The sequence below is a fragment of the Odocoileus virginianus genome, chromosome 14, assembly GCF_023699985.2.
Source record: "Odocoileus virginianus isolate 20LAN1187 ecotype Illinois chromosome 14, Ovbor_1.2, whole genome shotgun sequence".
NCBI classification, from domain to species: Eukaryota; Metazoa; Chordata; class Mammalia; order Artiodactyla; family Cervidae; genus Odocoileus; species Odocoileus virginianus.
Genome location: NC_069687.1, coordinates 53,367,323 through 53,394,108, shown reverse-complemented (window position 1 = coordinate 53,394,108; position 26,786 = coordinate 53,367,323). Strand labels below are relative to the sequence as shown.

Genomic DNA, 26,786 nt, shown 5'->3' with positions numbered 1-26,786 from the left:
AAAAAAGACTATAGCAAAAATAAACAAAACTAAAATCTGGTTCTTTGAGAAGTTAAATGAAATAGACAAACCATTAGCCAGACTCATCAAGGAAAAAAGGGAGAAGAATCAAATCAAAAAAATTAGAAATGAAAATGTAGAAATCACAACAGCCAAATAGAAATACAAAGGATCATAAGAGACTACTATCAGCAACTTATATGCTAATAAAATGGACAACTGGGAAGAAATGGATGAATTCTTAGAAAAGTATAACCTTCCAAACCTGAACCAGGAAGAAATAGAAAATCTTGATAAACCCATCATAAGCACAGAAATCAAAACTGTAATACAAAATCTTCCAACAAACTAAAGCCCAGGACCAGATGGCTTCACAGGTGAATTCTACCAAAAATTTAGAGAAGAGCTAACACCTATCCTACTCAAACTCTTCCAGAAAATTGTAGAGGAAACTCATTCTATGAGGTCACCATCACCCTAATACCAAAACCAGACAAAGATGCCACAAAAAAAGAAAACTATAGGCCAATATCAATGATGAACATATATGCAAAAATCCTACACAAAATTCTAGCAAACAGAACCCAACAACATATTAAAAAGATCATACATCATGGCCAAGTGGGCTTTATCCCAGGGATGCAAGGATTCTTCAATATTCACAAATCAATCAATGTGATATACAACATTAACAAATTGAAAGATAAAAACCATATGATTATCTCAATAGATGCGGAGAAAGCCTTTGACAAAATTCAACACCCACTTATGATAAAAACTCTCAAGAAAGCAGGCATAGAAGGAACATACCTCAACATAATAAAAGCCATATGTAATAAACCCATAGCAAACATTATCCTCAATGGGAAAAAATTGAAAGCATATCCCCTAAAATCAGGAACAAGACAAGGGTGTCCACTCTCACCACTACTATTAAACATAATTTTGGAAGTTTTAGCCACAGCAATCACAGAAGAAAAAGAAATAAAAGGAATCCAGATTGGAAAAGAAGAAGTAAGATTCTCACTCTTTGCAGATGACATGATTTGCTACATAGAAAACCCTAAAGACACCACCAGAAAATTACTAGAGCTAATCAATGAATATAGTAAAGTTGCAGGATATAAAATTAACACACAGAAATCCCTTGCATTCCTATACATTAACAATGAGAAAACAGAGAAATTAGGGAAACAATCCCATTCACCATTTCAACAAAAAGAATAAAGTACTTAGGAATAAATTTACCTAAAAAAAAAAAAGACCTATATATAGAAAACTATAAACCACTGATGAAAGAAATCAAAGATGACACAAATAGATGGAGAAATATACCATGTTCATGGATCAGTTCAGTTCAGTTGCTCAGTTGTGTCCGACTCTGCAACCCCATGAATCGCAGCACACCAGGCTTCCCTGTCCATCATCAACTCCCGAGTTTACTCAAACACATGTCCATCGAGTCGGTGATGCCATCCAGCCATCTCATCCTCTGTCATCCCCTTGTCCTCCTACCCCCAATCCCTCCCAGCATCAGGGTTCTTTTCTAATGAGTCAACTTTTTGCATGAGGTGGCCAAAGTACTGGAGTTTCAGCTTCAGCATCAGTCCTTCCAATGAACACCCAGGACTGATCTGCTTTAGGATGGACTGGTTGGATCTCCTTGCAGTCCAAGGGACTCTCAAGAGTCTTCTCCAACACCACAGTTTAAAAGCATCAATTCTTCAGTGCTCAGCTTTCTTCACAGTCCAACTCTCACATCCATACATGACCACTAGAAAAGCCATAGCCTTGACTAGATGGACCTTTGTTGGCAAAGTAATGTGTCTGCTTTTTAATGTGCTATCTAGGTTGGTCATAACTTTCCTTTCAAGGAGTAAGTGTCTTTTTAATTTCATGGCTGCAATCACCATCTGCAGTGATTTTGGAGCCCCCAAAAAACAAAGTCTGACACTGTTTCCACTGTTTCCCCATCTATTTGCCATGAAGTGATGGGACCAGATGCCATGATCTTAGTTTTCTGAATGTTGAGCTTTAAGCCAACTTTTTCACTCTCCTCTTTCACTGTAATCAAGAGGCTTTTTTAGTTCCTCTTCACTTTCTGCCATAAAGGTAGTGTCATCTGCATATCTGAGGTTATTGATATTTCTCCCGCAATCTTGATTCCAGCTTGTGCTTCATCCAGCCCAGCGTTTCTCATGATGTACTGTGCATATAAGTTAAATAAGCAGGGTGATAATATACAGCCTTGACTTCTTTTCCTATTTGGAACCAGTCTGTTGTTCCATGTCCAGTTCTAACTGTTGCTTCCTGACCTGCATATAGGTTTCTCAAGAGACAGGTCTGGTGGTCTGGTATTCTGTGTAAATTCTTTCAGAATTTTCCACAGTTTATTGTGATCCACACAGTCAAAGGCGTTGGCATAGTCAATAAAGCAGAAATAGATGTTTATCTGGAACTGTCTCGCTTTTTCAATGATCCAGCAGATCAGAAGAACCAATATAGTGAAAATAGTTTACTACCCAAAGCAATTTATAGATTCAATGCAATCCCTATCAAGCTACTGATGGTATTTACACAGAACTAGAACAAATAATTTCATGATTTGTATGGAAAAACAGAAAACCTCGAATAGCCAAAGCAATCTTGAGAAAGAAGAATGGAACTGGAGGAATCAACCTGCCTGACTTCAGACTATACTACAAAGCTACAGTCATCAAGACAGTATGGTACTGGCACAAAGACAGAAATATAGATCAATGGACCAAAATAGAAAGCCCAGAGATAAATCCACGTACCTATGGATGCCTTATCTTTGACAAAGGAGGCAAAATTCTACAATGGAGAAAAGACAATCTCTTTAACAAGTGGTGCTGGTAAAAGTGGTCAACCACCTGTAAAGAATGAAACTAGAACACTTTCTAATACCATACAGAAAAATAAACTCAAAATGGATTAAAAATCTAAATGTAAGACCAGAAACTATAAAATTCCTAGAGGAAAACATAGGCAGAGTACTCTCTGACATAAATCATAGTGAGATCCTCTATGACCCACCTCTCAGTAATGGAAATAAAAGCAAAATTAAGCTAATGGGACCTAATTAAACTTAAAAGCTTTTGTACAACAAAGGAAACTATAAGCAAGGTGAAAAGACAGCCTTCAGAATGGGAGAAAATACTAGCAAATGCAGCAACTCACAAAGCATTAATCTCAAAAATATCCAAGCAGTTCATTCAGCTCAATACCAGAAAAACAAATGACCGAATAAAAAAATGGGCCAAAGAACCAAACAGACATTTCTTTAAAGAAGACATACAGATGGCTAACAGACACATGAAAAGATGTTCAACATCACTCATTATCAGAGAAATGCAAATCAAAAACCATAATGAGGTACCATCTCACAATGGTCAGAATGGCTGCTATCAAAAAGTCTACAAACAATAAATGCTGGAGAGGGTTTGGAGAAAAGGGAACCCTTTTACATTGTTGGTGGGAATGCAATCTAGTACAGCCACTATGGAGAACAGTGTGTGTGTGTGTGTGTGTGTGTGTGTGTGTGTGTGTTAGTTGCTCAGTCATGTGTGACTCTTAGTGACCCCATGGACTGTAGCCTGCAGGACACCTCTGTCTATGGGATTCTCCATGCAAGAATACTGGAATGGGTTGCCACTTCTTTCTCTGAGAACAGTTTGGAGATTCCTTAAAAAACTGGAAATAGAACTGCCATACAACCCAGCAATCCCACTGCTGGGCATACACACCGAGGAAACCAGAGTTGAAAGAGACACGTGTACCCCAATGTTCATCACAGCACTGTTTACAATAGTTAGGACATGGAAGCAACTTAGATGTCCATAGGCAGAGAAATGGATAAAAAGATTGTGGTACATATACACAATGGAATATCAGTCAGCTATTAAAAAGAACACATTTGAATCAGTTGTAATGAGGTAGATGAAACTGGAGCCTATTATACAGAGTGAAGTAAGTCCAAAAGAAAAACACCAATACAGTATATTAACACATATATATGGAATTTAGAAAGATGGTAATGACCCTATGTGCAAGACAGCAAAAGAGACACAGATATAAAGAACAGACTTTTGGAATCTCTGGGAGAAGGCAAGGGTGGGATGACTCTAGAGAATAGCATTGAAACTTGTATATTACCATATATGAAATAGATGACCAGTCCAAGTTCAATGCATGAAGCAGGACACTCAAAGCTGGTACACTGAGATGACCCAGAGGGATGGGATGGGAAGGGAAGGGAGCTAATCTAGAGTGGGAGAAATTCTCTCTATGCATATGTGATGACTGAAACTGTTGGAATCAGTTTGTAAATGTGGGGGAAGGCAGCTTGAGGGTTAACACCAATACCCAGGAGAAGGCAGAGCATCGCTCAGAATGGAATTCAGAAGTCTGATCAAACCATGCTGAAGCCACTGGCATCTCTGGATATTTCAGTTCTTTAGGCCAATATAGTCTCTTTATAAGTTAAAACCAGAGGATGAAATTTTTCAGACACTAATATGCCTCCCTATTGTTTATTGAGTTTCCCCTATTTTATCTTTGGGGCACAATTTGTGATTTGTCATCTTGCAATCAAATACATTTAGGGACATAGCAGCAATTTTGGATAGCATTTACTACCCTAGTAAGATCATTATATAGTTTTGTTGCCCACACTGATTCTAGCCAAAATCATGTTCACGAGGGGTAAGATAATAAATTTGAGAACTGCTTCTACCACAATTTCTGTTCAAGATAATCAGGGTTGTTATGCATGTTGATAGTACTGATATAGGCTTTTATTTATTTAAAATATTTCCTGAACATATTCTAATTGTGTGTAGGTAAACATATGGTACATATTGGCCTTTGCAAAATATAAGTTTTGGTTTAACATTTCTCACTGTTTATGGCAATATATTAAATGTAGATACCTTTTCGATGAAATTGAAGAGACCCCAGCAGGCATATAGATTTTAGCATTTCTGTTGTGTACATTTCTAAGCAGCATTGCAGCTGAATGTAGAGCCGACAGATTTCTGGATGGATCTCACCATCTTCCGGGCTGCAACAGAATGAAGGAGAAAAGCTGTGAACATTCTCAAGATTTCACTCATCAGCCATTTGTCTCAGTTCTGAGAGGGGAAAATGCTCACTAAAGATTTCTAAAGCCTTGAGTCTAAAATATAGGACTTTTTGCTTTCGAACCAATAACCAATGTCACAGTTCTTACATAAGTGTCTTTCTGACTAACAGCTCTTAATATTTTTCCCCTTCAGCAGCAGATTTCTGCTAGGAGCTTAAAATCATAAATGTTTTAAGTAATTGAAAATATCAGACATTTTCAATTTAAGTATTGGAACAAATTTCCAAAATATATTTAAACCTAAGGCTATCCTAATCTGTAAGACTAGATTAAAAACTCTTATTTTTGGAGAAACTAACGAAGAGCTATTCAATTACCAGCTAGAAGATAGCTCTTTAATATTAAGGCCCTAGGATAACATGGTTAGAGAGCCAAGATAGAAATTATTTTTATCAAGGTCTTTTGTCTCAGTCTAAAGGAAACCCCTTTATTGTTTGCTATGGTTAATTTAAGAAAGATTAAGTGTTTTTATTGAAAAAATGAAAAATTTATGAAAAATGAAATGTAATAAAATTCTAATAATTTTGCTTCATGATCTAATTCTAAATAAATACTAAATTTATGCTCTCAAATTTATTTGAAGCCTTGAGCCATTCTCTATTAACTATGGTAAAATATACAAATGTGAATATGATAAAACATGAGGTGATCACTTTTGTTTTTTGAGAGGACAGAAATTAGTTGTGGATAGGACACTATTTTATTTGTAACTAAAATAGCATATATTGAATAAAGAAAACTAAATAAAAAGGATACAGTTTAGAGCTAGATTATAAATGGAAGAAGCCTAAAAGTGAACTCTGTGAAATATCCTAGGGTATCTTTACTTCTATCTCCATTCATTTAAAATGCAATGAAATCTGAGTAAGCAATGCAGCATTTGGATTTGATTCCTTTGTAAAGTGGTCAGTGGCAAAACAGCAGGGGCAATTATCAGAAAAAAAAAGGTGACTTCATTTTTATAAAAGTTCTGGAATCACACTAAATAGAATTTGTATTTACACAGCAATTTACTGTAATAATAAGTTTTCATTTTCAATATTTATTTAGTAGATGAGCCAGCATATATCTAACTATATGATTATGTAACACAGAAAAATGCAAAATCCTTTGCCTGAGTATGAACGATGCCTGCAAAATTATTCTATGTCTTTCCTGTGTCAGAACAAAGGACTTCATAAAAGCTTACATGCAAAATTTGGCTTTATCTGAAAAATATGAGCCTACATTACTTTCTCGTTTGTGTCTCATGGGTCCAGCCCTAGGCCAACATTGGAAGCAAGTGTATCTCTGGCAAAAGTCCCAGATTTTCCTGCAGAGCTTCTTCCCACAGGTGCATTCTACCCTCAAGCTGTCCTTCTGCTTCCTGGAGCTTTCCTCCATTCCGACACACACACACCCACACCCACACCCATCCACCCACACACAGACACACACCCACCACCTCATTATTTCATATTAACTCCAGCCTTTCCAAATGTCTGTGTCCCCTACCCTCCCTTCATGGCCCTGCTAGACTCTGAAGGAGTAATAGGCATCAATGGTTCATATAAAAGAAAGTGATCCTGGTATATTACCCGCTAATACATAAATTTTGATAGAAAAATTTGAATTCTCATTATCCCTAAAGAGAAACTAGAGCAAATATTTTATAGCAGGTAGGTCTTTTCTGTGTTGCTTCATCATTTCAATTATAGCTGTTCGTTTTCACCTATGCATAACACTGGCCCTGGTGGTTGTATGCAGATTAAAAAAAAAAAACTGCAATGAGTATGTGGTATATATTATACATTTGATGAGTGGGGAAATTAACAGTATAGTATTATTCCAAGCCATAGAATATTGTTATTTTCAAAAGTACAAAATATGTGCTTTGTGGCTTCATCCCAAAAATATGTGAACTTCATATATAGACGATGTTTTATGTAATTTAAACAAATGATTACTGTATTAGCATATCTTAAGAGCCAATAAATTTTATTATTTTACAGCTAGATGGTGAGAGACAAAGCAATGTATCAAGCGGTTCTGAAACAAGAGACGTCAGAATAGAGATTAAAATGTCTAATTCGTATCGTTTCCCTGGATGCAAGCTTCCTAATTTCTCTGTAACCAATGGAGAGTCTCAAACTATGGAACCATTTTGCCCTTCCTAAAGGCTATGGGAGGAAGCTGAACGGGTGCTACCAGAAATATAGTCAGCCCAACAAAAATTAATGATACTAAAGTTGCATTATAAATTTTTAAAAAATTCTTACATATGCCCATAGATCGTCCTTTAACATCTTGATAACTGAAGTATAGAGAAAGAAAAAAACTAGTCAGAGAGCAGAGGACAATTTATCTTTTATATTAGTGTTTCCCAATGCTTTGACCAGACTACGTTAGCCTCAGGTCTTGCATAGTTTATCTCTCCTCCTGTTTATTTATTTTTATTTATTTTTGGATATGCTGGGCCTTCATTGCTCTGGGGGCTTTTCTGTAGTGCGGTATATAGACTCATCGTGGGGGCTCTTCTCGCTGCAGAGCATGGGCTCTAGGGTCCTCAGGCCTCAGTGGTTGTGGTACGTGGCCCCAGTGGTTGCAGTTCCCAGGCTCTGGAGCACAGGCTCAGTAGTTGTGGCGCACAGGCTGAGTTGCTCCACAGCACGTGGGATCTTCCTGGACCAGGGATCAAGCCAGGGTCTTCTGCATTCGCAAGTGGATTCCTACCATTGAGACACCTGGGGAAGCCCTATTTCTCCTACTTTAGAGCTCTAAGCTGTGTTGCTGCTATTGATTACTAAAGTTCGTTAAAAGAAAAATTGTCAAATGGGTAATAATAATATGTCTAATATGATCAGTGGATTGAAATTCATTTTTGGGAAGCATTAAGAGTATTTAGGTTATTTTTGTAACAAGTGAGCAAGAGTTAGAACTTGAAAATGGAAGAAAAGTCAAGAAGACAGCAGTGTAAAGGCTTGAAACTCACTAGGAATAAATTAGAGGGCCCACAGAGAACTTTACATGAAACAAAATTAGACCTACATACTTCCTCTAGGAACTGATATAGCTTACAGGTAACTTTACCACATGTGATTGATGCTTAGTCTAAAACTATTTACTCATGTTATTCAAGTTTAGGTCTATGAGAGTCAATCTGATGCACATTTAATTGTGAAAGAAATTTTATAAGGTGTGATTATTTTTCTACTGAGCATAAATCAAGAACTAACCTTATTTTGATTAATTTGAAAGCCTAAGTATTAATAGAAAACCACTATAAAATGAACTTAAATGATATTCAGTGACTTAGAGCTCAAGTTGAATTTAAAAACTTCAAAAATAACCACCAATTTTTGAAACTTCAATCAACTCTTTAAGCTTGAGAATCAGGATTTAGTGTCTTAATATTAGGACTTAAGAGAACTGGACTGGTGTAGTAATAGGTGGACAAGAATATAGACATTGACTAAGTCACCCTTGATTGTGGAAATGCTCTCTATTATGGATATTCTTGTTTTATAACTCAAAACTAATATGATGAACACCTGTTAGACTGGTTAAAATTAAAAGACTGACAATACAAAATCTTGTACATTGTTAGTAGGAGTTAAAATTTTGGAAAGAGTTCTGGAAGTTTCTTAAAAAACTAAACATATACCTTCCTATGACCTGATAATTCCACTTCTAGGTATTTACCCAAGAGAAATGAAAACCTATTCACAAAAAGATCTTTTTAAGAGTGTTCAGAGTAGTTTTATTTAAAATAACTAAATACTAGAAATAACCTGGGTGTCTGTCAAGAGGAAAGTGGATAAAGAAACTAGATTCTCATACATCAACTATACTTCAGTTTAAAAAAAGAAACTAGAATATTCCTACGGTAGACTAATACTTGATAATTAAGAGGAGTAAATTTCTGATACACAAAACAACACAGATAAATCTCAAACACATAATTTGTTTTTTCACTTAAAAAAATCTATCTTTAATTGGAGGATAATTGCTTTATAATAGTTTGTTGTTTTTTGCCATATGTCAACATAAGTCAGCCATAGGTATACACATGTCCCCTCCATCTTGAACTTCCCTTCGACCTTCTACCATATCCCACCCCTCTAGGTTGTCACAGAGCACTGGTTTGAATTTCCTGTGTCACACAGCAAATTCCCACCGGATATCTATTTTACATATGGTAATATATATGTTCCTGTGCTTCACTCTCAATTCGTTCCACCTTCTCCTTCTCTCACTGTGTCCAGAAGTTTGTTTTCTATGTCTGCATCTTCATTGCTGCCTTGCAAATAGATTCATCAGTACTATCTTCCTAAATTCCATACATATATATATATATATATATAATGTATGTATTAATATATGATATTTGTTGGTCTCTTTCTGTCTTATTTCAGTCTATATAATAGGCTCCAGATTCATCCACCACATTAGAACTGACTCAAATGCATTCCTTTTTATGGCTAAGTAATATTCCATTGTATATATGTACCACGGCTTCTTTATCCATTCATTTGTTGATGGACATCTAGGTTGCTTCCGTGTCCTAGCTATTATAAATAGTGTTGCAGTGAACACGGGGGTACATGTGTCTGTTTCAATTATGCCAAACACAATTTTGAGTGAGAAAATCCTTATACAAAAGAGTAAATATTATATGACTCCATTTATATGAAGTTCTACAACAGATAAAACTAACCCATAGTAACAGGTATTAGAACCATGGTGGGGAGGGTATTGACTGGGAATGGGCATAAGAGAGGGAGCTTTCTAGAGTGAGTGTAATATTTCATATATAGATGAAAGTTTGAGTCACATGGGTATACACATTTGGCAGAGGAACCAGAGCTCAAACTGCCAACATAAGCTGGATCACAGAAAAAGCAAGGGAATTCCAAAAACACATTTACTTTAAGTCATTGATTATGCTAAAGCCTTTGAATGTGTGGATCACAACAAACTGTGGAATATTCTTAAAGAGATGGGAATACCAGACCACTTTTCCTGCCTCCTGAGAAACCTGTATGCAGGTCAAGAAGCAACAGTTAGAACCTGACATGGAACAATGGACTGGTTCCAAATTGGGAAAGGAGTACATCAAGGCTGTGTATTGTCACCCTGCTTATTTAACTTCTATGCAGAGTACACCATGCAAAATGCTGGGCTAGATGAATCACAAGCTGGAATCAAGACTGCCAGGAGAAATATCAACAACCTCAGATTTGCAGATGATACCACTTTAACTGCAGAAAATGAAGAGGAACTAAAGAGCCTCTTGGTGAAAGTGAAAGAGGAGACTCAAGCTGGCTTAAAACTCAACATTCAAAATACTAAGATCATCGCATCTGGTCCTATCACTTTATGGCAAATAGATGGGTGAAATGCAGAAACAGTGTCAGATTTCATTTTCTTGGGCTCCAAAATCAATATGGACAATGACTGCAGCCATGAAATTAAAAGATGCTGGCTCCTTGGAAGAATAAACATGTCAAATCTAGACAGTGTTTTAAAAAGCAGAGAAATCACTTTGCCAACAAAGGTCACTCTAGTCAAAGCTATGGTTCTTCCAGTAGTCATGTATGGATGTGAGAGTTGGACCATAAAGAAGGCTGAGTGCTGAAGAATTGATCCTTTTGAACTGTGGTGCTAAGAAGATTCTTGAGAGTCCCTTGGACTGCAAAGAGATCAAACAGTCCATCCTAAAGGAAATCAGTCCTGAATATTCATTGGAAGGACTGATGCTGAAGTTGAAGCTCCAATACTTTGGCCATCTGATGTGAAGAGCTGACTCATTGGAAAAGACCCTGAGGCTAGGAAAGATTGAGGGCAAGAGGAGAAGGGGATGATAGAGGATGAGATGGTTGGATAGCATCACTAACTCAAAGGATATGAGTTTGAGCAAACTCAGGGAGATAGTGATGGACAGAGGAGCCTTGCTGCTGCAGTTCATGGGGTCACAAAGAGTTAGGCATGACTTAGCGACTGAACAACAACAACGCATTTGGCAAAACTTATTGACTGGTACACTTGAGACTTGGGCATATTCTTGCCTGGAGAACCCCATAGACGGAGGAGCCTGGTAGGCTACAGTCCACGGGGTCGCAAAGAGTCGGACACGACTGAGCGACTTCACTTTCACTTTGATCATATGCAAATTTTTAACTTTTAAAAAAGAACTATAGGCAATGATATTTCATAAAAGAGAGTAAAGATGAGTTTAAATATGTCCTGAAGCTTTTGTAACATGTACCTGGAAAGTATGGCTTAAGTGTAAAGAATGAGAAAATCTTGGTCAGATTATCAGTATATTAAAGAACATTTATTCCTTAATTTTTCCAGTATATTAAAAAATATTTATTCCTTAATTCTGTATAAATATGTTTTAAAGCATATTTCACACAAAAGTTGTTATTAAGATGACTTTAAGTTATTAGCACTCTTCTTTTACATATTGTGAAAGTGAAGTGAAAGTGAAAGTCACTCAGTGGTGTCCAACTCTTTGAGACCCCATGGACTATACAGTCCATGGAATTCTCCAGGCCAGAATACTGGAGTGGGTAGCCTTTCCCTTCTCCAGGGGATCTTCCCAGCCCAGGGATTGAACCCAGGTCTCCCGCATTGCAGGCAGATTCTTTACCAGCTGAGCCATAAGGGAAGCATGTACTTCCACTCTTTTATCTTTTTCAACCCTTTCAATTGATGTTTAGTTAATAAATGAAATAAAAAAAAATTGAACCATAGGCAAATATTGAACCCCAGTTCATAGTAAGCATGCTGAAGCATTTAGGTGTAAGTTTTCTGATGTCTGCAACATCAGAAAAAAATATAGATTATCGATGGAGGAATGAATATACAGACAGATATATGGTAAACAAGTACAACTTAACTGTAGAATCTGGATGGGCATTTACTTGATGTTCAAGGATTTATAGTTCCCCTAAATAGTTACCTGGCATAAACTGAACAAAACAACTGGAAAGCTTTACAACTAGTAAGGTCAAGTTCAGGAGTTAGCACACTGGGGACTGTGGTTATGAAATGATTTGACTCTGCATCTGTCTGCTCTTTTGCCAGACTTTGGTGTTCTGTGCAGCTGCTAATAGTTTCTTAAAAACCAGCAAAATTTGTTATTTTAAAAGTCTGTCTCTAATTCAGCAGTTTGTATATTTATCAATAGATGAAGGCTGCAAGACATAATAAAAGGAAAGTGGATTCTGGAGTCAGAAAACAATTCTAAATATAGACTTCATTATTTAGCATTGTGATCGTAGAAAAATCACTTTAAGTTCTTCAATACTCAGTTCCCTTAGCTGTGAAATAGGGATGTGTGCTTGTGTTTAGTTGTTCAGTGGTGTCTGACTCGTGGCCCCATGGATTGTAGCTGCCAGATTCCTCTGTCCATGGAATTCTCCAGGCAAGAATGTTGGAGTGGGTTGCCATTCCCTCCTCCAGGGGATCTTCCCAACCCAGAGCTCGAACCCAGATCTCCTGCATTGCAAGCGGATTCTTTACCATCTGAGCCACCGGGGAAGCATAGCTACTTATGATTGAAATATCTTAAGGTTGGTGCAAGGATCAAATGAGATCATGGTGGGAAAATAAGTAAAAACTGTGAAGGACTGTTAGAAGTTGGCTGCAATCCATCTAAACACATCAAATTTGTCTACTTAGCATTATGCTTGTGTATAGTCTTTAGTATTAAAACTTCTCTGCCATTCAACAGCATTCTTTCTTTGTTTACAGCTCCCAAACATGGAACTGAAGGAGACTTTGGCTAAACAAACATGCCATTAGGCTGAGAAAGAAAGGTGTGACCCCACTGACAACCCCTCAGCATTTCACAGACTTTGGTGATGACAGATACACACTTGGAGTTTGTCAGCTAGCAGAGATGGAAACCAGAACTGCTGTTGCAGCAAATATATCAGAGTCATTCTCAGAGTCAACTTTGTTGTTGGCTATTAATTCAAATGACAAGGAAAGACTCAGGAAACCAAATGGGATGAGGGAAAGGGATGATAATCTTTGCTTTATTTTTCAGAGCAAATAATTAAGGAGGAAAGGGATTAACTGGCTTACCCTAGGATACTGATCTCAAAATACCTGCAATGGTGTCCTCTTAGATAGATTCCACTTAACAAGGATATATCCTAATGCTGTGCCAAATTCAGTGATGGTTTCAGAGGCCAGCCTTTGTACACTTACTCCTTCTCTTCGTGAAGGACACTTCTCAAAGTGGCTCCATGAGTTAACATAATCAATGAATAGTTAGAGGGCAGTGAGGGCACAAGTGTGTATATGTTGGTGTATATGTGTGTGTGTGACCTAGTTTTTAGTTTGGGTTTCAAATTCTTGAACATAATTATAGGGTCTATGCAAGTTCATAAACCCAGAACAGATGGCATGTACCTACTAAATGACTGTAGTCTTTCACACCAAAATAAGCCCTGCAATAGAAAGAGGAGTCCAGTGAATCAGAAGAACAGGAACAAGACATTTTTCAAGGTATCTCTATATATAATAGTTGACTCTCCCTATTGTCTCCATTTTTCTCATAATCTTCCTTTAGTGATTTTTTGTGTGTGTGAAACTTGTGCTTTATGTGACAACCTCCTATATTTTCCTCATAGAGAGTCATAGTAAGTTTGGTTCTCCCCCTGCCCCAGAAGCCTTTGAAGAAGTAATTGTGGTAATTCCCTCACATCTCAGCATGTTAATTTCATGGGAACATATGGCTCTGTGACTTCCTCACCACTGAACACAAATCTGGATCAAACTTTGTCCTGGAGCTATACAGATTCAGTCAGAAAGGAAACTTAACTTTTAAAAGCAAGGTTAAAACCTGTAGTGCAACAGAATTATCTTTTGGTAGCTGCTTTGAGTACTGTATGTAAAGCAACGGGTCTCAGAGGGGCAGCACAATTTTATAATTTAGCACCGTATTCTGGTCTTCCTCTCCCTGTTGTTTTTGGTTTACCCTCTGGCAGGACCTTTGACATTTCCCCATGACCCAGTTGAGAGATTGATAAATAGTGAGTAGCATTACCAAGCAGCTTGTTCATTTTTTTCCATTTAAAGAATAAAACTTATATTTAAACACACACAAAAAATTGAGAGCCATCATTTTTCTGACATTGTGATACTTAAAATGAAATAAGACTAAAAATACTACTATTGAATTGTAAATCATCTTTTATTTATCTTAAATGGTACTGTTTAAGGCATAACTGAGAAGAGCTGGGAATAGGTGGTGACCTTTGTGGTGACGCTGAAAGGCCTTTCTGGGCATGTCCCAGGGCATCTGAGGTTGAAGGAGTTAATGGGCTGAGCATCGTAACTTTTTTTTCTTGATACTTGAAACTCAGGCTTATTGATCGGAGAAAACTGACATTTACAAGGCACTGTTCCTTCCATTTTCAGAATATCTTATTCTGCCTTGGCCTCTCCCACCCTTCTATCCTTTTTGGCTTGAGAGTCTTTCGATCTTTCCATTTACCTCTGATTCTTTGAGTGTTTTTCCTCTTTAAGGTCTCTAGTTGGGAGATGTGGGGTCTGCAAACAGCTCTTTAGGCCTTGGCTTTCCAGGTCTTGTGGTTCTTACAGTCACCAGATAGAAACCTGTGGCTGGTGGAGTCTGAGTTTTAGATTCTTGAATCTTTGCTGAGATGATAATTAGCACCATGGGTTACATGGCTACAACCAGCCCTATCCCACTGACTATGGCAAGGATCAGTTTATTTTATATGGATATATGAATACACACACACACACCCACCCACACACACACACGTCCTGGGGAATAAAATGGAAACCCACTCCAGTATTCTTGCCTGGAGAAGCCCATGGACAGAGGAGCCTGGCATGTTAAGAGTTGGACACAGTTTAGTGAGTGAACAATAAAAGCACACACATATAAACATAGTATTTGTTGTTGTTCAGTCACTAAGTCACGTCCAACTCTGGGACCCCAGGGACTGCAGCATGCCAGGCCTCCCTGTCCCTCACTATCTCCTAGAGTTTGCCCATGTTCATGTCCATTGAATCAGTGATGCTATCCAACCATCTCATCCTCTGCTGCCCCCTTCTCCGTTTGCCTTCAATCTTTCCCAGAGCCAGGGTCTTTTCCAACAAGTTGGATGTTTACATCAGGTGGCCAAAGTGTTGGAGATTTCAGCATCAGTTCTTCCAATGAATACTCAGTGATGATTTCCCTTAGGATTGACATTTTTGATCTTGCAGTCCAAGGGACTCTCAAGAGTTTTCTCTAGCACCACAGTTCAAAGATTCAATTCTTCAGCTCTCATAGTTACATTTATATTTAAATTAAGGAAGCATATACATGCTTACACACTTTAATTAGAAAATATTATTTTTGCATCAAAATCAAGATTTTCAATCTTTAATGCTTACTATTTTTACATTATAGCAGTGATCTTCAAAGGTCAGTTATCATTCAGTGATCATGTGTTACACTGGAAAGAATTCAGCTCATTAACTTTCATTATATTTAAAGTCTGGGTCAGTAATCGCTGCAAGTGGTTAATTCCTGCTTTTATCCATTGGAATTTTAGAGTTCAACATACTAAACTGTTGGTTTCTCTAAATTACATTTAGCCCTTCATTCTTAGTTATGTCATTAACCTAGGTGAAGCTATATTTCTTTTTAGCTAAAGTTATGGGCTTCATGAATATTGCCAAAACAATGACATGACTTTAAAACAACCTAAAATAACTGGGATTACCAAGTTTAACTCATTCAGTTAATCCAGAAGAGAGTTTTTGATTAAAAAAAAAGAAATCTCCCCATCTTTTTTAACTGGAAAGCACAAAATGTTAATCAATACTTTAATATCTAATGATGACAATTCAGTATAGTTACATATACTACTGTGTACAGTTACAGAGTTAATGAGTCCATTGTGGTTTGGCCTCCTCTTATGTGTGAGAGACTACTTATACAGAGCGATGGCCTTAGGGGTGACAGAAGGTCACGAGAGTCCAAACTATAGTCCACACAGGCCTGAAATCCTTTTTTTCCCTTCTTTTTCCAGTCTGACAAAATGATTAAACCAGGAAGACTCTTTGGGGAAGGTTTAGGCAAAGGGTAGAAAGATGGCACCTGTTTATCATACAAATATCAGTGGCAAATACAGAGTTTCTTGTTTGTGCCAGAGCTTCCATGCTGCCAGTTTAGCTCTCTGGCTCATTTTCAGCTTGCATGAAGAGTTTTGAGAAGAGTTAGAACTTTTTTAGCATTTTGCAGTCTACTTGTCCAACTTCAGACTCCTACCCAATGCTAGAAGTTCTTTAAATACTATACCTAATGGGATTCTGTCGTGTTATTCTGTCTTTCCATTGGCACGCAATGATAACTTGTATTTTTTGCAGAACTCTCAAAAGATGACACTTCATGCCAATATGGAAATGTGCATTTCTAAGACAGATGTAACAGCTATTTTCTACAAAAAGGCAAAAGCTTTATGCAAACAGAAGAGACCAGTATCTATACACATGGAAAAATCTCACATTCCATTATGAGTTTTTTCCCCACTGGACTATAAATTCCTTGAGGCCAGAAAGTTTATCTTATTTATCTTTATATCTTCCAGCACTTGACAGATTGTCTGGAACATAGTAAGTTCTCAATTAAACAGTACCCCAAGGCAGTTTTAAAAAGTAGTACCTAGATGATAAGAAGCTGAAGTCTGTAATTTCAGTACGGGTTCTGCCATCACCAGCTTCATTTCACAATTAGAGATCATTTTCTTAAGAATTTCCTGTCTTGCAGCCTTCTTTTTTTCTTTAAGCTGCTTTTAATACATTTTAACACACATTTTATGTAGCTAAGTTAAAAAGGAAAAGATGACTGATACTAACACCAGAGGTATCCATTATTAATGTTTTGGAATATTTCCTTCCAGATTAGTATCCCTAAAAGCAGGAAGTCTTATCCATTATTTTTCTTTGTCAAGCACCTAATGGGCTTCTCTGGTGGCTCATTGGTAAAGAATCTGCCTGCAATGCAGGAGATGCAGGTTTGATCCCTGGTCAGGAAGATTCACTGGGGAAGATAATGGCAACCCACCACAGTATTCTTGCCTGGGAAACCCCATGGACAGAGGAGCCAGGCTGGCTATGGTTGTGGGGTTGTAAAACAAACAAGTACATAGCGGAGTGCCTGCTCATTCACAGCTCTCAATCCATGTTTGTTGACATGAATCAAACTGAACGCTGGAGGCTGACCATGTGAATCCATGTGCTACCTGGTGTGTTCCCATCGGGGCAAGGCTAATAATTTCAGAGTGGTCAAGTCAGTGAAGGAGAATATTGGTAGTAAAACTACTGTAATAAAGTGGACTCTCCTCCTCCTGTAGTCAGGGGAAGAGTAGAGTTCACTTTACTACAGTAGTTCATGTTTTTTTTAAGAAGGAAAAATATTAACATAAAGGCCACATTCCAGCCTTCATATAAAGCGTAAGTGGTCCTACATCAAACAGTTCTGGTTAGCTCCTGATTTCATTACTTATAACTATGTGATCTTGGGCAACTTTCTGAACCTCTCAGTGCTTCAAAAACTGAATTAGGATGGTAATACCTAATTGTGGCTCAAACAGTAAAGAATCTGCCTGCAATGCAGGAGACTTGGGTTCAATCCCTGGGTCAGGAAGATCCCTTGGAGGAGGAAATGGCAACTCACTCCAGTGTTCTTGCCTGGAAAATCACCTGGACAGAAAAGCCTGACAGCTACAGTCCATGGTGTCGCAAAGAGTCGGAGCAACTAACACACCTAATCCACAGCATTATTGAAAAGATTTAAGTGAAATAATATACGGGAGTTATATGGCCATAACAAGTACTGATAAATAAGGGAAGTATTCCAGGGAAGCAGTTCTGCACATACTGCCTAGACATCTTTACAATTTTGTTACAGGTTTTTTTTCCTATTTAATTATTAATTCAAATAATATTTATCAATTTCCTTCTATTAAGAAAAGGTGGATCTGGAAAAAAAAAGGAAAGCATTACTTTTTTAAAAAGAGTTCATAGAAACCCCCATTATTATCCTATGGTGTTTTTATTTGATGATAACATATTGTAAAGTCTCCTCTAAGACACATTAATTTCTCTGAACAGTGATAGAAAATCTGCAGTCTTTTATTTCTTCCTTGATGTGGTATCATTTTATTGCCATCGAGTTTTCAACTTAATGGCTCCGAGGTGGAGATCTAGATATAATTTTTTTTTCTTTCTTAATGATGAAGTATAATGTGCCATTATGTGAAACAGAAGAAAAGGACTCTGCACCCCTGCCAATACTTAGCTCAAGAACAGAAATAGCTCTTCTAGGCAGACAGACATATGGGCAGGAGGAGAGAGTGATTAACAAATCTTTAGGTCAGTCTCTCCAATAGAGGCATTACTTTTGATTTTCAAAATAGTATGAATTATGTAAGATCATTAGCCTTTAGCTAGGAAAAAAACACTGGGTTGTGGGCCTCAGTGTCAGAGGGTAGGAATTCACTTTTTTATCTCTTGGCATTTGATTACAAAGTGCAATAAAATGGAACATTTACTGGGGGTTTACTGGGTGCCAGATATCATGCCAAGCACTTACATCTCATTTAATTCTCCCAACAGTCTATGAAGTACTTACTGTGTCCTTATCCTTAATTTACCAGTAGAAGGAAATGAGGCTTAAGAGAGGTTAAGGAACTTGCTCAAGGTCACATAATTAGTAAACAGAGCGCTAAGACTTAAACCTATATTTATGCTTTTAACTGCTTCATATTACCAGCACTGAGTGCTCAGGAACCAAACTGTATTTGTATCTTTGTCACTGGTCTCACGCGTTGTTATCAAGATCATGCTTTATGTAAAATATTATGCTAGGAGTTAAATAATTTTTTTCAACTTTTTCTTTGTTCAGCCCCTAAATTGTTGTAACTTAAGTTGGCTCTACTCCTAGTTCTTCAGTTTTTCCATTTATAATAAATGCACCGTGATATTTTCTGCTTTGCTCACAGAAATGCATAACACAATGGGAGCGTAAGTGTACACACAGGAGGCATGCCAGGATAGTGTAAGCTGCTATATGTGGGGGAGCGGGGGAACCGCCAGTGAGTGCTGTGTGTCCCCTAACCCCCAGGGTTCACTCCATCTAAGCAGAGCAATGAGAGTGGGGAAAGGGTATGTTAAACTTTGCATATAGAATCCTCTTTCTGGCTTCCTGTGCTCTTTTCTGATGCACAAAAATGGATGGACTGGCGGGGGTGGGGTGGGGTGGTGGGAGATGCCCTTGATGCTGTTCAGGGGCCATCACTAATTCTCTTCTTTTGTTCATGGAGAAGGAAAAAGGCTCCAGCATGCAACACAGAGGCCTCTTTTTACCACATGACTGGAAATGTGAGAGCTGTCTGCACAGAAGGAGAAATGAACACTATAAATTTTTCCAAGTATTTCAGAAGTGAGCAGTGAGATAAATATATTAATGCAAATATATGACATTGTTGGTGGCTAGTGGCTCAGTTGACTTAGGCCATAAGAATTTTAAAATGTTATACTTAGACAAGAAGTAGTCTTCACACTTTGAGTATCATGCATCCCCAGCTATAAAAAAATTAAGCATGCACTCTTACTGTACATGCATTTGTTGATAAATGATACATAGATAATGATATTAATTTGGGCATATTAAAATATAAAGAAATAGAGATTAGAAAAAGAGATCATAAAATATAAAGTTATAATATTTTCCTTCAGATCATCTAGCATACACTTTGAAGCCCAGAGGGTAAGCCCAGAGGTTCTCAAACTTTAATGTGCATTTGAATCACTTAAAAGGCTTATTAAACCACAGAAAGCTGGGCTTCATCCCTAGAGGCTGGGTTGGGGCCTGATCACTTGATTTCTAATAAGTTCCCAGCTGATCCAGGAAACACACTTTGAGAAGCAATGGGTTAACCTAAGACAGCCTTACTCCTTAGGGAACGTATCCAGTGTCCAAAGAAAAGAAGCAGTAATGATGGTGGCCAATGGTAAGGCAGATATTTAAAGCAGATGACCCTATAGGGCACCCCCAAATCATAACACTCAGCCATGGAGCTGATTCCATTAAGCCAAAGAGTAGCTTCCATAAACATCCAAGTACATTCCAAGCCCACAGAAAGAAAAATGTTTTCAGATAATATTCCAGATACACATTAAGGAAGCCAAACCCACACCTTAGCTCAAAGTTAAGCAGATGGAAGACCATGGGAGGTCCCAGGACTGCACCCCACATGGCAAGCACCCCTGAGAAGCCAAACATGGCTTGGCAGATTCTTCTGAGAGGCCTCCTGGAGGGTGTGCATTCAAGTTGCAAATCCTATTTGGTTGGCTCTCCAGGTTTTACTGGGCAAGGTTTTATCCTAATTTTAAAAACATCCTGTTTTAAAAGTTTGGCTTCATTTTGGCCTTCTTTCACTTCTTATCTTTGAACTCACGTTGCAACACTCTTAATAAGAACTGACATTTTATCGCAAATCAAAGGAAATGCAGCGACACTGACTTTACAAATTAGTGTATGAGTTAGTGAAGCACTCAAATGCTGAAACGACTGGAAAGTGATACAGTTCTGAGCAAGGGCAAGGAGGATAACCTCTGCCTCTTGCTCATTTGGAAGCTAGTGGGAAAGGTAGGGAACACACAAAAGTATGTTCCAGCTCACATTACTAGTATCCCAGAGATTCATAACAGAAACCCAACATGACTACGGCTGATGAAAACTGCTTGAAAGACATGAAGCTGCAGGATGAACTGGGCCTGCAGTCTCAGTACGAAGTAAAAATACAGCTCCTATCTGTCCTCACGAAAGGTAAAAATCCTGGTTGTGCTCTCCGGACCTACGGCAAAAGAGCACCTGCATGAGGGTGGGGAACATTTCTCAGTGGAGTGTAACAGGGAAACTGGAAATCCAGGCAGGAAATGGAAGAATAATAGAAGCCTGGCTGACATGAAGACAGAGGGAAAAAACCAGAGGGGACAACTCTGTTTGGAGACTTAACTACCTTTCACTGGTGGAAGGTTATGTGTGTTGGCTGTTAAAGCAGCAGTGAAACATGGAATACAGTCCATTCTTTCCCAGGGGTTTGTGTGGACAGGAATTAACTTATATTTAATTTTTACATGACCATTTCTCTCTGTCTTGTTTTTGCTTTTTATAGACACTGCTGGTCCTCTTTGTAAAGAATGTTATTCCCTTCCCAAGCTGATAACTTTGACTAGTGTGTGCTTAAGTTATATTTCTAAACATGAATATGTGAAATCTCTGAGTGATATACATACATTCATCTCCCTTTACTGTGAATTATGAAAGGCAATTTCTGCTGCAGTTTAAACATGTTGTCTAATTAAGGATACAAATCTTGAAATGTTTATGTTTTTTCACCATTCTATCCTTGCTTCTTACATACACACACACAGACACACGCAGAGTTTTCAGGTCAGGCATGCAGTGTTCTACCAGAAAGGAACACTGTCAAAAATAATAGCAAGAATAAAGAAAAAGAATCACTCAGTCTACATGGAGCCAAGATGAAGACTTAGAAAACAGAGTCAAAGCTGTAGGGCAATTTCCCCAAGTATCAGGCAATATTACATTTTTTGCTCTTTGAAAATGAGAAAACAGTATTATGACAACGTTAAAATCATTTTTAGATGAAAAACAAATTATTCTCAAATCCCACATCTTACTCTATCTAACTTAACTTTTGTGACAAATTTTCCAAACTTTGACTATCTAGATTTTTGCTTTTACTCATTTAAAATAATCGTATGCCAATTTGTACTCTTTTCTTTTTTTAACTTATCATTTTGTCATAAATATTTTCTCATGTTAAATAATTTCAACACAGTAATGAGGGAAAAAAATTGAGTAGGAAACTCACAGAAGAGGAAATACAAAAGGATAATAAATCCTTTAAAAGTCCTCAACCTTATTAGTAATCAGGAAAATGCTAATTTAAATCAGTGAGCTCTATTAATTCATACTCATTAGATAGAAAAATAAAAGTCTGAAAATACCAAGTGTTTAAGAGGAATTGGAGCAGTGTAGCAAGGAGCAATGGGAGGCTCATCGGAGAATAATTCGAAGCATCAAGTACAAGGGAAGTGTTACATATTCAACCAACCATCAGTTCTCCTCCTATGTCTGTCTTCTAGAGTGGCATTGTTCTGCAGAACTTCCTGCAATGATGGAAATAGTCTTCTGCACTGAGCGGGGTGGTAGCCGCTGAGTTCATATGGCTTCCGAGCCCCTGTAGTAGATTAGTGTGGCTGAGGAACTGAATTTTTAATTTTTTAAAAATGTTATTGATGCATAATTGATTTATAATGTATTAATTTCTGCTTTACAGCAAAGTGATTCAATTATACCGCATATACATTCTTTTTCACATTCTTTTCCAGGATATTGAATACAGTTCCCTGTGCTATATATTAGGACCTTGTTGTTTATCCATTCTATATACAATAGTTGACATCTGCTAATCCCAAACTCCCAACCCTTCCTGAATTTTTAATTAATTATGTAAATCTAAATTTCTCTGCCTCCAGCATTATTAGAAGCATACCAATTTCACCACTGAACTACCAGAACTGGATGTAATAATTTTTTGACATTTTGCTAATTTACAGTGTGCAAAACTCTATATATCATTTTACCATGTGCTTTTTCAACTATTATATTAGCAGAGTTGAATATTTTCCTTTGTTTTTGCTTATTGCAATTGTGTGTTTATGCCCTTTGCCCATTTTTGGCTGAAGTCTTTGCTACAAATCCCATGCAATATGTTTAATTTCTTCTGGCCACAGTTCCTACTAAATTTATATATTCCTTTTTTTTCTATTTTGTATCTCCTAGAATTTCAGTATGATTTTTCCACTGTATTTTTAAATAAGCGTTAAAATATTTCTGCATTTTTACTTAGTTTCATGTTTAAGGTTTAACACAACTTTAGTTAAAATTAAGATTCAACTGTATAAAACTAGTATTAAAACAAAGTAAGATGCAAACAGATATTTGCAAAAGACAAATATATTTGTATAAAATATGAAGCTCATTCAATTCATGAGGAAACAATCCACTGAGAGGTGTAGCAAGATTTCTTTGCTTATTTCTGAGTGTCTATTATGTGCTATAAAACATTTTATTTCATTAGCATCTGGCCACAGTTTTTGTTGTGGAGAAACCTGCTTTCAGCTTAACTGTAGTTCCTCTGTAGATAATGTCTTCTCTTGCTGGTTGCTTTTAAGGTCTTCCTTTTTCCATGGGATCCTATGGTATCATTCCAATCTATTTCCTCTTCCTAATACTTCTACTAGAAATATATTGGGCCATCTCATTCTAGCCTTAAATCTTCTTAACACTTTTATATTTCTGTACTTTTCTCTGTTGCATTCTTGTCATTTTCCTTAGATCCTCTCTGCTTATCTCTTTTTAGCTGTATATCATCTATCCATTAGGTTTTCATTTTGAGGATCATATCTTTCATTTCTGGAATGATTTCTTTCCCAAATATACTCAGTCTTTCTACATACCCTCTTTTGTCCCACGTTTTAAATTTCTTTTTGTACCTTTAATGATTTAAGACATGCTTACTCTAAGTCATTATCAGATAATGCTATTAACTAAAGTTCTTGGAGAGTTAAAACCCTACTGTTTATTTTTCATGTTACTCTCACCTTTGTGAGGTTCTTTGTGTCTTACAATTTAAATCTGTGATCTCATTTTCCATAGGACTTTGTAGATTCCTGAGAAATATTGCTTTTGGACTACAACAGTAGTGTAAAATGTGGTTATAATTTCTTAGGAAAACAAGTCAAGTAAACATCTTTTTGTTTTGGTGGTACATTTTCCCTGGCCTACCTTTTCACTAAACATGTAGTCCTTTGAATATTTCGATTTTTATCAGAATCCCAATAGGAAGCAAATGGATGGCTTGAGAAGCATTTGTTTGCAAAGGATTGATTAAAATAAAGAGGTGTGGGTGGCAAGTGGGAACTAAGGCTGACTGCAGAGCACCGCTCATCAGCCCTAAGTCGTGAGAGGAGAGAGCGGTATCGTGCCGCTTCCTGGGATGAACAGGTGACTTGGTTTTAGGGGACACAGCCAGTTCAAAAGGACCTCATGGAGGGGGAACAGGAGAATAGATACCTTGATTTCACCTTTCTCCAGGTTTTTGCCGGAGTTCCCTGTTGACTAAGCTCAACTCGAAGACACAGAGCAAGGGAGCCAGTGATGCAGGGTGGGAAAGGGAAAAGAGGGAATCTGGAGGATCAAAGAGTAGACTTTCAGCTCATGACTTTCTAGGTGGATATCTCATTTCTAATTCTTGTCCCCATAAAACCATCAAACTGCAAGCTCCTTGATAATGGAACTAGCAAACTCCCCCAGGAAACCCATCAGATCAGCCCATACTAACTACCACCCCACTTGTAATTCTTTCTTCACTTTTTGACCCTGGAGATTTCTCTGACTTTCCTGTGATCTCAGATATTTAAAAGGGTGTTTGTAATATTTTAAACATCTTATCTGAAGTTTTAGAGTTGTCTAGTCCTGTGTGAGAAACTTTGTGTTTTTTAACATGGAAGACACAAATTATCTCACCCAATCTTATATATATTCTCTGTCATTATTAACATTTTAAAGATGAAGAAACTAAGTTTGGGTTACTTTCTCAGGGGTCACAGAACTACTAAGCTTGAGACTAGAACACTACCTCCAAAATCCAGGCTCTTTCTATGACAGGAAACATTGGATACAGGCGTGCTGTGTGGCTGCTGTTTTGAAAACAGGAAGAAAAGAAGGGAGGGTGGGAAAGAGAGAGGAAGGAAGGAAGGTTTATAAATTCAGCTAATACTAGGTCATCTGTAAGATTAACTGTGAAGCTCCAAAAAGAGAAGACGGAAAAAAAAAAAAAAAAGAGTGCCAGAGAGTCATTATAAGAACTAGCATTAAAGTGTTATGTTTGCAGGTTTGAATTTGACATTGATTCTTCCATGGAATCCATCATTAAGAGAGTAAAAAAGTGGCTCCTGATCATGTATTTCTCTTTGAACAATGAGACTTGAAACAAAAATACTCTGATTTAAAATTATCTGAGTACCATTACCATGTTACTTCAAACAGAATTAAAAGGCTCCAAATAAAATAGTCAATAGACACCTTAAAAGAAAAAAAGCAACATTTAAATAGAAAAACCTTCAGTTTAAATCCAGACCCAAGTGAAAGAAGTTGATGTAGAGCACAGAGAAGAAATTCTGATTCCTGATTATGTTGAATCAGGTCACCTAGCTGCCTCATGCATAGAAGAAATTAATAGTGAAGAAATTAAAACTTAATAGTCAGAAATTCTGATTCCTGATTATGTTGAGTCAGGTCACATAACTGCTTCATGTGAAGAAAAAATTAAAAATGAAGAATATTAGGCCAATTATATTAAAAATTTTTCATTTTGCAAAAGCAAAGAAAAATCCTGCTTCTTTGAGAAATTAATGCAAAGACAAAAAAATAAGCGCAGGAGGGAAGATTTTTTAAAAAAAGGAAAAGCAAAAGGACCCCCACCCCACCTCCTGGAATGCAGTAAAATATATTCTACATGAAAGGAAAGGCCAAATAGTCCAAAAATGTCAGGAGTATTGACAGCTAATAAAGGCTTAAAACTGATTAGTTTTGGAAGGCTATTAGAAAATATTGCGTAGGAAAAGTAATTATAATTGATAGAAAAAAGGAAGTTAAAAATAAGAAAAAAGAAATCTTCTGATATGTATATATTAAAATATAATCTGGGGAACTTTTATTTAGGGAGTATACGTTTTATATTAGACCACATTATCAATATTTTGTGATCATCAAAAGCATAGTTTATTGTGTATGGAGGTAATTTGCTTTAAGACATACTTTAAAATAAGAAAATGAATTCTGTAGATAAGAGATGAAGAGATGCTTTGACTAAAAAAAATAATATTTGACAAAGGTCCATATCCAGATTCTGAGTCAAGAGAAAAGATCAAGTTTGTAAGATATCAGACATGGAGATGGTAAGCTAACTTGATACTGCTTGAGAACACTAATAAACTTACTATGAGGATGTCAGGTTAAATACATTCTACAACTATGTTGGCCAAAGCGGGCACGTTCTAGAACGAGAGTGACAAATGGAAAGCTCAATACAGAGACTAGATGGTAATGACTGGGGTTTCAACAAAATAAAACATTATTTCCGTGAGCATTTGGTGTGAGAAATTGCTGATATGATTTTACTATCATCTAACTGCACTGGAAAATATTATTTTGATAGGTTTAGACTGCTTCATGTTTAATATATTTAAAAGTGTGTTTGTTTTATAAGATGAGGAATGTTCAAATTATGGTCTGAATGTCAGTGAAAGTGTTAGTTACTTAAGTCGTGTCTGACTCTTTGAGATCCTAGGGACTATATATCCCACCAGGCTCCTCTGTCCATAGCATTCTCTAGTCAAGAATACTGGCTGGCTTATTTTACTTAACATAATGTCCTCTAGGTTCATCAATGTTGTTGTAAATGGCAGAATTTCCTTCTTTCTTTCTTTCTTTTTTGATGCTGAA

General features: G+C 37.1%; 1 protein-coding gene across 3 annotated transcripts in view; it reads right to left on the bottom strand.

Annotated features, from left to right (window-relative positions):
• RGS7BP (regulator of G protein signaling 7 binding protein) overlaps nt 1-26,786 on the bottom strand; it is a 105,047-nt gene that overhangs the window by 34,143 nt on the left and 44,118 nt on the right. For all 3 annotated transcript variants that reach the window (XM_070476746.1, XM_020897935.2, XM_070476745.1), the window contains exon 3: nt 4,953-5,083. In XM_070476746.1, coding sequence (XP_070332847.1) covers nt 4,953-5,083 — 131 coding nt within the window. The remainder of the gene's footprint in view (nt 1-4,952; nt 5,084-26,786) is intronic.